Raw genomic sequence first — 12,076 nt, 5'->3', positions numbered from 1 at the left:
GGCACATTTTAACATAAATTTCTAAAATTTAAAACATTTCTTAATTGCAGCAGCATATCCTACAGTGTGTGAGGCAAGAGTCAAAAATATTTCACCAGCCTTTCCTCATATAAAAGGTAAAGCAACACAGGCTTCCAAAGAATAAGCAGATATAATTTGAGGAGCAGACAAATTTTTATTGGTTTACATTCTTGCTTTTCAGAGAGAATACACTTTCTTCAAAGCTCTTAAAGGGTAAGCCTATTAGCTATCTACATTACTGAGTCAAATTCACTTCAGAACATGAGAACACTGTTTACTTCTCAGAAGGACAAGCAGATTTCAGAAAGACTAAGGCAAAAGAAAAGCAAATTTTAAACTACAATTTAATTTAAAGCATCTTTAGTTAGATCTTTTCCATTATCAAAAATAAAAACATGAGCAACTCTGCACATTGAAATAATCCTAATAATTTTATACAGGACTATCACAGAGTTTCTAAATACAAAGGTATTCAGGCAACTGATTTTAAAAAACTAAGTACTTTTATTAACTAGTCAACTTCAGAGATTAACTTTGCCTTCGAACTGAGTAGTAAACTAAAACACAGGATATGGAGGTTGAAGCCATTTTTAAGGTTCAGCTTTGCACAGAGTAAAATGGGTAGATTATGAAATGACCTGAGTCTCTTAAGGCAAGCTAAACTGGGGGAGGGAAGACAATGTGACAACAGGTAAAAGTTAAAGTAGCAGCAAATGAAAGTAATAAGACCAATCAGGAGACAATGCTTAAGATTTTCTCATATTTTATACAAATGGGCATCAAGTCCTACTGATTTATCCTCTGAAAATTCTCTTCATCTCCACCTTATTATCACAACAACTGCTCTAGCTTCAAGCCTCATCGGCTTTCATAGACTCTATTGCAACAGCCTCAACTCTCATTCATTCTTCTTACTGTTACCAGGGCATTTTTTCTGAAATAAAAATCTGATTATGCTTATTCCTCCTTTGATGGTTCTCCCATTACCTGCAGAGAATAATTCAAATACCCTAACCAAGTATGCAAAGCTGTTCACAATTTGGCCTTAATCTGTTTTTATAGCTTCACCCCCTACCACTCTCTTACTCTTCTACAACACTTTGTCTTTGTTCACATCTGTGCCCTTTGTCTAAAATGTCCTTTCTCTGTATGCCTGCCCGCCTGCATAACCAAGTTATCTTCCAAGGGCTTCCTTGATAAGCCTGACCCCTAGAACTCAAATCCCCTCCACAATGTTCTCATATTGCTCTGAATTGATGTCTATTTGTCTACTTTATTATATCACTGGCTCATAATGTCTCTATTCTCTGATAGAGGGTGAGTTCCAAGTAAGCAAAAGCTTTGTCTTACTCATCTTTTCAGTTTGGTACACAGTAGGAATGAATGTATGTTTAGCAATACATTAATCAAGGAAGGTACAAATAAACATAAATAGATATAAGCATACCGTCTTAATTTTGAGCCCCCTTTTAAAGATAAGGTTCAACTCCAGTTTTATCTCCCCCAAGAAGTCTTCTCAACTGCTTCAGACCACATTGCAGTGGCATATTGAAAAGGGAGGCATCTTTTATAGTCAGTAGGATACAGTTCAGCATTTAATGCTCTTTATTTCACCAGTGTTAATTCTGCCCACCCAAAGACAAAATACAGGTAACTAGATTGCAGACCAGTTCTTACAGTTTTCTTGTACTCACTACATACTTAGTTAGGTACATATCCTCCACAATACTTGGACCAATATTTATTCAGAGTAGGTTCTGATAAATATTTTAGATCAGGGGTTGGCAAACTTTTCCTGTAAAAGGACAGATAATAAATTAGGCTTGGTGGGTCATAAGGTCTCTGTTGCAACTACTCAACTCTGTTGCTGTAGTACAAAAGCAGCCATAGACAATATATAACAAACAAGCATGGCTATGTTCCAATAAAACTTTAGTTATGGGCAATAAAATCTGAATATATAATTTTCATGTGTCATGAAATATGATTCTTGTTTTGATTTTTTAAACAATCATTTAAAAACAAAAAAGACATCCTTAGTTAGTGGGCAATACAAAAACAAGAAGCGGGCTAGATTTGGCCCACAGGTCATAGTTTGCCAATCCCCGCTTTAGAAAGACACAGACACATCAATCTATATTTTAAGACAATTCTGCTGTCAAATTCCCAAGTAAAATATTAACACACATCTAATACCTGCGTTCAGCACGCTCTTTCTTCTTTAAGGCAACATCCAAATCCTGCAATTGTTCCTCTAATTTCTCACACAGTAGTTTCTGAAACAATAAAACAGATGTGGATCATTTTTAATACCTTTCCATAATCACTTGTCACTTGCGTGTTAGTTCATGGATACTGTTATATGAGAGCTGATGAGGGGCCACATAGTGAACACTGAAATGTTCCTTGTGTTTAATTAAGTAATGAGGTACCTCAGCATCTACTGAATTTAACATGAGCATAGTATCTTTAAAGTTAAGCCCATGTTAGAGAAACTTAGAGCCTAACCAAAAAATACATTCTAAGCCTATCTTAGAAGTAATCAATATTTAAAACAGCATTTGGTTCAGAGTGTATACATGACGGCAATTTTTTTTTTTAAATCACAGACATTTTTAAGGAAGAGGACTATACGTACAATAAAATATAATGATACCAGTCACTAAAACAGAAAAAAATTTTACAAAACCATACCACATGGTTACTGGGTCAAAACGGAGCTGAAGAATATAATTGGTATAGCTATGCTAAGGCAGAAAAGTCCACTTCACCGAGAATGCAATAAAGCCCATCATTTTCAAAGCAAAATGAGACTGGGCTTATGAAAGGACTCCTTGGGCTCAGTGGCACAAAAGCATCCTGTTCTCTGGCTTACCAAAGTAATTTACCTGAATCAAGACATGAGAGAAAGAGAATCCATGTTTCTCTTCATAGTACCATCATAATGGTACATAACTCATAATACCATTAATAAAACTACTGACAAAAAGAAAGTAGGCAGAAATAAGATAGATGATGATAGAAAGGGATAAACAACAAGAAGACACTATTTCCTCCTTTATATATTATCTTAATTTAGGGCTCTTTTGTGCCTTTAACAAATGTGAGAAAAAAATAAACCAGAGACTATAATTTTACAAAAATTAGAAGTCTTCTGAAAATTAATTTGGAAAAAAATAAAAGAAAGACCTAAAAGATAACAATAAAAGGTCATTTTTTTCAATAATCTCTAATTTCACAGAAATTTAAATAAGAGGCAGACAATATTTACAATTTGTTTTGAAGACTTAAAAGGTCTACTGTTCAAAGAAGCATTACAAATTTGAATATAAAATCAAAGACTGGAAAAACAGGTGTGCTGGGTCATACATGTTGGCAAGGGGGGCAGAACCATTCTCCATCGGGGATGATCATCAGAGGAGGGCGAAGGCAGGCAGTGTGGTATCCACTGTCACAAGAGTCACATAGAAGAATCTGAAATAAACCACATATTAATATAAACCAAACTCTATGCCTGAAGTTCAATGACTCAAGTTAAAATAAAGACATTTCAATATTTCTAGGTACTCTACTTAGTACTACACTAAGCACTATACTCTTTATTTGCATAAAGCATTAATAATAAAAAGGTCTGGTATTTAGGGATATAACATGCCATTTTTTAAAAAAACTAAAAAATAAACCAAGAAAATGTTAAGCTACAATAATAAATGAAAAATAACAAGTCCTTTCTGAACTAGAGTTACAATATTTTTCCAGTGTGCCATGAAGGCTATAACTATATACTTTTTATAACAGAGTTTTATAGCTCAAGTATTACAAACTACCCTACCACACGTTGGATTTTAAAAATACAAACAATTTCCACTTTAAATAGCCTTTCAATTACCTATCTGTAAGAATCATTCATGATTTATCATGTAAATTCAAATATGGGAAGGGACTGAGGTATGAGGGGAATGGAACTATACTTAGGACACAAAGGCTAACAATAATTACTCTTAAGTTGATTATTTTTTGTTATTTGAGTTTAAGATGACCACTTCTCTAAAACTTAAAATGGTATACTCATGAATGTTTAACTTAAAAAAACTTATTTTGAAATTACTTTAGATTTACAAAAGAGTTGTAAAAATAGTAAAAAGTTCTCATAACGCTTTACCCAGCTCCCACTAATGTTAACATCTTACATAACCATGATACATTTACCAAAAGTAAGAAATTAACATCAGTACAATACTATAAACTAACAACAGACTTTACTCAGATGCCACCAGTGTTTCCACTAATGCCTTTTTGCTGATTCCAAGGTCCAATCCAGGATATTTTGTGTAATGCATCTAATCATGTCTCCTTAATCCCCTCTGGTGTTTAACAGATTCTTGGTCTTTGTTTCCCATGACTGACTGTTTTGAAGAGTGCCAGTTGGACATTATGTACACTGCCCCTCAGTTTGGGTCTGTATGATATCTTTTTTGATTAGACTGAGGTTATGGATTTTAGAGAAGAATCCCACAGAGGTGAAGCACCCTGCTCACAGTGTCATATCTGGGGGTACATGGTATAAATATGACTCATTACCGGTGATAATCACTTCAATCACTTGGTTATGGTAGTGTCTGCTGTTTCTCATCACTGTAAAATTACTGCTTTTCACTTTCCATATTCTATTCTTATTAGAAGTGGTAAGTCCAGACCACACTCAAGGGGAGGGGAATTAGGCTCCACTTTCTGGAGGGAAGAGTATCAAAGAATTTATAGATATAAGGTAAAATTGCCACAGTAATTAATAAATATTTTAGGGGAAAATGTGATGAAGCTAATGCAAACATACTGTTTTTCCTTAAAGCTTCACCCAATAGTTGTAGCACTCATCAGTGGATCTGGCTTGCAACAATTACTACTGTGGTGTTATAATGGTGATTCTCTATTTCCCTCAAGCCTTCTACATTTGTTATTTGGAATTCCTCTGTAAAGAAAATATGTACCTTATCCCACATTTATCCGCTTATTCAATTATTTATTTATATCAAGACTAATAAATATTGATTTTATTCTTTGGGTTATAAAACTATTATTCTATTTGTCAAATTCAAATTTTTTTAGCCATGGACACACTGGGGGCTCCTTCAGGTTAGCTGTGTCCTTAGGACTTGTTTGCATCCTTTTTCTTTTTTCTTTCTCTAAAGCACTTCCTTAGTTTCTGGAACTACAGGATACTCTAGGCATATCTTACATTTTTCCTGCCCAAGCCTTAGAATGAGCCATTTCTCCCAGAAGACCTGGTTCCTTTAATAGAGAATGGTATTTACAAACCAAGATCTAGATGCTAAGTGATCACTGCTAAGGGGTATCACTGCTTCTAAGTTCCCTTGAGAACAGATCTAGGTAATATATGTATGTATAGCAACCCATGTGCACATATATAATTTGTGAATTGCTAACACATATCATGACGGGTAGAGGGAGGAGGGTGATGTACACACATGTGCAGTAATTTAAAAGTGAAAAAGTACTCTCCCGCTTCTTCATACAATGCATCACCATTTATTGACAATACCCAGAATTCAATACTGCAGTTATATGACAGACTGATTACATAGGCATATATATACAGACTAACCTGGGTAACTGACTCTATTTACCACATTGTTTCTATGGTAAAACATAATCTAAATTTCATTTAACAAAATTAAATGTTTAAAGAAATTTATTTCTAAGACGATAGTCTCTATTCACAATACTGGTAAAATCCCATTAAAATAAATATTACTATGTAAAATTTCCAAACCTCAGGTAATGATCCATTTATTTTTGATTACAGCATCTCTAAAATCCCATAGAGCTCTACATTCATCTATAGATTTATTGCTTTTCTGCTGTAAGCTCAATGAGGACCAAGACCACGTCTTTCTAATTCAAAATCATTTCCCTGCCACTTAACACATAATAGTTGCTTGACATTTTCATTTGAGGATTATCCTTAAACACATGGCATAAGAAATCCACCATTTGGGATCTTCGGTTTCAAATGTTATTTCTCTCTGGCACAGTAATGAGCAATGGGATTCTCAGAGCAGTTAAGATAACTAAATAAAATCCTGTGTGTGTGTGCAAAAGAGTACAACTTTCTCCATCTCCTTGATACTATTTCTGCTCTCCTCATTTTACGTGTTCTCACCCCCTTTGTCACTGACATCTATTGCTGCCTCAGTTAAAATGCATAACGTTTAAAAAGATTATTAGGGAATGGCAGGGAAAGAACACAAGTGTTAATTTTTACTTGATTTAGAAGGCAGAAAAGACCAGTATCTCATATCTTCTCATGGCCTTTCTCCACACAAAAATCTTGACCTAACTTTCACAGCCTAATGATAACAAAATGCTTATGAGAGTCTTCTCAGCATAATTTCAGTACCTACTCTTCTCAGTGCTAAAGTTATTATCTGGCTCTAAGTTGTTTTTTTACTTGAACCCTTTGAAACTATTGAGATATGATAAACTTCGTTGATGAATTTAGTTTCCAGATGTGTTTAAGAAAAAAAACCAAGTAAACTGCAAATAACTTTAACCCAGCATGTAACAAATGTCAGAAACTGTGCTAAGCAACTTTACATAACATTAAAAACAACCCTCAAAAGAAGTATGTGGTATTATTCCCATTTTACAATGAAGAAATCAAGATACAGAGAAGAGAGCACCTGATAAGTGGTGGAAGCAGGATCTGCTGCCAAGTCTGTCTGGTCCATGCTTTTCCCATCACACCACACTGCTTTCTAGGAAAAAAGAGCCTTGGAGAACCACTTCATATGAATTTTCCAAACTTTAGAGGATCTCGAAACTTTTCTGATCCACATAATTCTACCCATGTGGAAGCATCTTTCTTTACTTTTCTTTCTGCTTAATAGTTGGAGCCTGCCTTTAAAGTCAAATCTATTTGAAAGAACAGAATAGTTGCATAGAATTGGACATAACAAGAGTGTTTCTTCAATAGGCTCTTTAGAAAGCACTTATGAACTGCAAAAAATATATACAGGTAAGGAACCGGTTTTCTTGATTTTAGGCTACCTTTGAAGAACTTAATTCCTGGGTAAGAAGTTCCATGTAAACCTATCGCTATTCTTCTGAATACATTTGGTCTATAATTTATCCCCCTAATTTATTTTTTTTTAGAAATGCCCATTTCCTAAAGTTTAAAGACCTACTTGACTTATACGTTATTACAGAAAGGCAATAGGCCATCAGGGCTTATTTATTTAAAGCTAGCACTTCAGAAATGGCATTATAAAGTAATTTAGAGGGGAAGAAGAAAAAAAAGGTTATTTTACACACACAAGCTCTGCAACATTAAAAAATTCAAATAATAATCAAACCCGAAGAGTTTTAGGCTTCTTTTGGGCAACGAAAGCATGCCAACAATATGAATATTGTTCATTTAGGTCAGGTACATACTAGTTCAGGATGGTTTGGAAGGCCACATTTTTTGCATGGTTCATCATCATCTGCTAAGACAGCTTCTTCGCTTTCTTTTTCTTCTTCCTCTTCTGAAGCTGCAGATGATTTTTCACTGTCGGATCCTTCACTTTCATCATTGCTGGAATATTTCCACCTGCCACGTGTTCGAGAGCCAGTCCATCGAACTTTGCCTTTGGTTTTTACCTTGTATAAAATAAAAAAATTGGGATAATTTGGTATAATAAGAATGTAAAAACTTCTAATTGCGTGTCCGTTATAGAATATTTAAATATATTCTATATAAAGGAACTTCAAAAGACATACCTACTACTTAATTTTGGTACACATTTCCATTATTTTTTTTCCTATTGTTTTGGGGGGAAGATTATAATGATTACAATCTTTCTTACAAATATTTTCCCAATTCATAAAATATCCTCCTAACATCACTGTAAATGACTATATAATATTGCCATCACACAGTTGTATTTACCTAATCCCCTACTAGAAAGACATTTAGGTAGTTTCCCATTTTTTCACTTTCATAAACAACTGTATCCTTGTAAAAATAAACAGTTTTTACACAGACCTCTGTGGTTAGGACAAATTTCTCAAAGGAGATTTTGGGTCAAAGGCCATGTACATTTTAAAGGCTCTAGCACTGACTATATTCACATTTTGTTACACAGAATTTTAAATTCCCATATTAGAAATGCATTTAAAAATTTTTAACGGGTCAAAATTGCATATAAAAATATTGACAAATTTAAAAATATATATCATTCAGAGAATAAGTTTAAAACGTTGTAAACTGCTTTTTACTGCCTAGTTTCACAATCTTAATATTTTAATTTATTCTTACAGTGTAAGTCCCCATCAAAGACCAAAATAATTCTAACAGAAGGGGAATTTTTAAAAGTAAAGAATTAAAAATTCAGTATTTCAGGGAACAAAGGATCACTTTCAATGAAGAACAATATGATCGCTTAAATTGAAAACAAAAGTAGCACTTTTAATTATAATAAACTCCCATAGACTAGCCAATGACATGTACCAGATTTTGCTTAAGCGGGTCATCAAAGAAAGAATCTGGCTTCTTAGACTAATGTTAAAATTGGGAAAAATAGGCACTCTCAGAAATGTAACGAGAGGGTACATAATGGGGCCTTTTTTAGAGGGCAATGTGTCGACAGCTATCAAAACTTAAAATACACATGCCCCTTGACCCAGTAATTCCAATTCTAGAAACCTATTCTAGAGAAATACTCACTCACATTCAAAATGATCTTCAATGCAGCATTGCCTGTAATAGTGAAAAATTGGAAACAACCTAAATGTCAATCAATAAGGGAGTAGTCAAATAAATTGAGGTGTATCCACACTATGGAATACTATGTGGCCATTAATAACCAAAAGGTAGACTATATCTACTGACACGGAAAGAGTTCAGAGACACATTGTTAAGTAAAAAACTCAGAGAAAAGTGAACATATTTGATTCAATTTATTTTTTAAGTGAATGGCTAAAGATTCATGAATATACACATGAATTATGGAAGGACTGGAAAGAAATGGGCCCCAAACTGTTATCAGTGCTTATGGGGAATTTAAATTCTTCAACCCTATAGGTTGGGTATTATTTGAATAGTTTACAAAGAGAATATATTCCTATACTGCCTGTAATAGAGAAAAAGTTGAAAAGATGGCAAGATTATACTGTATGAAATAAAATGTCTGGGGATAATATCAGGAAAAACATCTCAGATATGAGATCTTTGAATGACTTGTTTTAGCCAAGAGCAGAAAGCTACAAGCACTTAGAACCAAATATTTCTAATAAAAATTAAAACTCAGAGTGGGAAAAATTTTACCTTGCTTACTTTAGAATTTGTATCCTTCTCCATTTTTTTTAAGTTTTCCTTTTTGTCTATTTTTTGCAAAGCTGATGAATCTTCTTCCATTTCTTCTTCTCCTTCCCCTCTTTTTTTATCAGCTTTCTGATCTCTGATCTCAGCCACTTTTGCTGTGGGTCTAGATATTCTTGGAGACCTCCTTAAAGTACGAGCCACATTTGTTTTCTCTTCTTCCTTTTCTGACTTCTCTTGCTTGGTTTCTGATTCTAGATTTTTAGTAGGAGAACCTGGCTTCTTCTTTCGACTTGATATCCTAATTGTTAATTTGATGCCCTCTTTTTGCCTTTCAGAGGTTATCTCTGTGTTTTCTGAGGCAGTGGTTTCTTCTTCAGGAATCAACTTATATTTAAATTTGCTTTTTTGCATAGAACCCTTTGTTTCAGAAGAATCCTCTGTGCCAGAAGTCTGGGCATTGTCTAGGTTATCCATTTCTACCTTTGTGGATTCAGAATTCTCATTTAGAATTTCTAAGTCTGTTTTTTCCAGGGACTGATCTCTAATGGAACTTGCATTCTGACACTCTACCACTTCCTTTTCTGAGGCTAGTTTCTCACAGTGGCCAGCCAAGTTAGATGGTGAAGTTTCAGCTGCCTCGGGAGAGCCTAGCTTTACTGATTCTAGTGTACTCTTTGGGACTTCCTCTGGTATTGGACTTAATCTTTGGGTGTCCTTATCAAGAAAAGTTTTTTTGGATTTCTCTAACTTTTCAAGACTCTCTAGGACTGGTGGGTGCTTATCCTTCTTACTTTTAGAAGATATCTCTTCAGCTTTCATGGTATGGGATTCGGTGGTAGATAAGGCAGTTTTTAAAGAGAGATCCTTTGCTATCTCAGAAGTCTCAAGAGAGGTTTCCATTTCTGTAGGACCAGTTTCTTCTATCTTCCCTTTTTGACTCTGGGTCTCTGTATCAGATATTAAACTTTCTGCATCTTTCCCTAAAGGGATCACTTCTTTCTCAATATTACCTATTTTCATACTTGTTATGACAGAATGTAAGGACTCTGCTCCATTCCCCTCCATGATGACACTTTTGTCTTTAGAGGAGCTACAGCTATCTTCCTTTGTATCAAAAAACTTTGTCTCCATTTGTTCCGTCTTAAAATTTGGAGTTACTTTTTCATCACTAACTTCTCCATTTACCAGCTGTTTCCCTTCATGACCCAAAGCAGTGATTGTAGAGATCCTTTTACAAGTCTCTTCCTCTTGTTTTATTTCATCTTTCAAAAACTCTTTTGTTGGAGTAACTGATTTACACAAAGGTCCTTTGATTGGACTGTCAAAATCATCACTCAGTTTTATTTCTCTTTTTTTTAGTGGTATCTTGGCTTGCTGGTCATTTTTAAGTTTCTCAGTTTCTTCAGTAGACTTCTCAGTAATTTCTTGAGCAGATTTAACATTGCCACCAAACTCTAGCCTCTCAGGCTCCAGCTTCTCCATGCTACCTTTGTTATCTTTAGGGTCTGCTCTACATTCCTTCACTTCGACTTTAATGGGTTTGACATTTTCCTTGAAGGAATCACTTTCTTCTTTAATAATCTTTTTTTCCTCGCTTTCTGGCAAAAGTTTTTCTAACTTTACTATGACTGGCAGTTTCACAAGTTCCTTTTCATCTTCTTTTTCTATTTTCACGGTAGTTTCTTCTAAAGCATTGGGTACAGAATGATTTTCTGAATCTACTGGTAGCACTTCACTTTTCCTCTTTTCATTTTCCTTCTGTTCCTCTAAAAATCAGAAAACATTCACATGAATTTAAGCACTAGAGATTATAAAATATTAAAGGCTTAACATAATATATATTTCCACTTGAAATGTCTCTCTTAAAAGAAGTAACATTACTGGACATCTTACAATGAAAAACAAAATCTGACAGTGAAGAAAATCACCAAAATCTGAAGGATAACTTCTAGATATTAAAAAAACGATTATTTAGAAAGACTCAAATTTTTGCTTTATACTCTTAGCTTTAGTGTTCTCAATGGAATACAAGTATTTATATAGCTCTAACAATTTATTCAAGCTCGAAAATATGGCTTAAAATATGAAACTAAAAATACTATTTAAAACATTTCTAAAAGGCCATATTTGTTTTAAAAACTGACAACTTTTTCTTTGCAAGTCAGCGAGCACTTCATTTCATTGAGGTAACATGACTATGGCTGTAGGAAAACATCTATATTTTATCTAGATTTAAAAAGTATCACAATTCTGTACAGAAAATATAACACAGGGAAAAAATACCCATAATCCCAATACTCAGAGATAATCATTATTAATATTTTAGGTTACTTCCTTCTAGTCTTGCATTTTTTTGACAAAGTTGGGATCATGTTGCCCAGTATTTTTCATTGAAACATCAGTACTTTCTTATTAAATGCTTTTTACAAATATTGTACTTAATTATATAACATGCTATGATGTGGTTATATTACAATTTACTTTATTAGAATGCTATTAACAACATTTCAGGAGTTATTATTTTAACAAAGAAACTATGAGTTTGTCTGTCAATTCTTTGTTTTACCTTATTGGCTACATATATCCAAGGTTTATGAAGTACCCAATAGTGCAAATTTAAATATAACAAAAGCCATATTTAGTAAATGGCATAATCTGTAAATGGGATTAAAAGACTGTATAATGCTTATGTTCAGAGAATCTGAACTGAGTGTTTTCTACTTACATTTTCCA

General features: G+C 33.9%; 1 protein-coding gene across 3 annotated transcripts in view; it reads right to left on the bottom strand.

The window, feature by feature from the left end:
- Positions 1-12,076, bottom strand: part of RSF1 (remodeling and spacing factor 1) — a 107,702-nt gene that overhangs the window by 18,392 nt on the left and 77,234 nt on the right. Inside the window, exons 6-10 of one of the 3 annotated variants that reach the window (XM_011368374.2) lie at positions 9,356-11,109; positions 7,474-7,680; positions 6,723-6,797; positions 3,391-3,495; positions 2,218-2,297 (exon numbers count right to left, since the gene is read on the bottom strand). In XM_011368374.2, the coding sequence (XP_011366676.1) occupies positions 2,218-2,297; positions 3,391-3,495; positions 6,723-6,797; positions 7,474-7,680; positions 9,356-11,109 (2,221 nt within the window). Of the gene's footprint in view, positions 1-2,217; positions 2,298-3,390; positions 3,496-6,722; positions 6,798-7,473; positions 7,681-9,346; positions 11,110-12,076 lie in introns of all 3 variants that reach the window. The other 2 variants (XM_011368373.2, XM_011368375.2) reach the window with 2 other exon arrangements.

Source organism: Pteropus vampyrus, unplaced genomic scaffold (assembly GCF_000151845.1).
Source record: "Pteropus vampyrus isolate Shadow unplaced genomic scaffold, Pvam_2.0 Scaffold141, whole genome shotgun sequence".
In the NCBI taxonomy this organism is placed as follows: Eukaryota; Metazoa; Chordata; class Mammalia; order Chiroptera; family Pteropodidae; genus Pteropus; species Pteropus vampyrus.
Note: the sequence above shows the minus strand (reverse complement) of the source record. Positions and strands in the feature narration are given on the sequence as shown.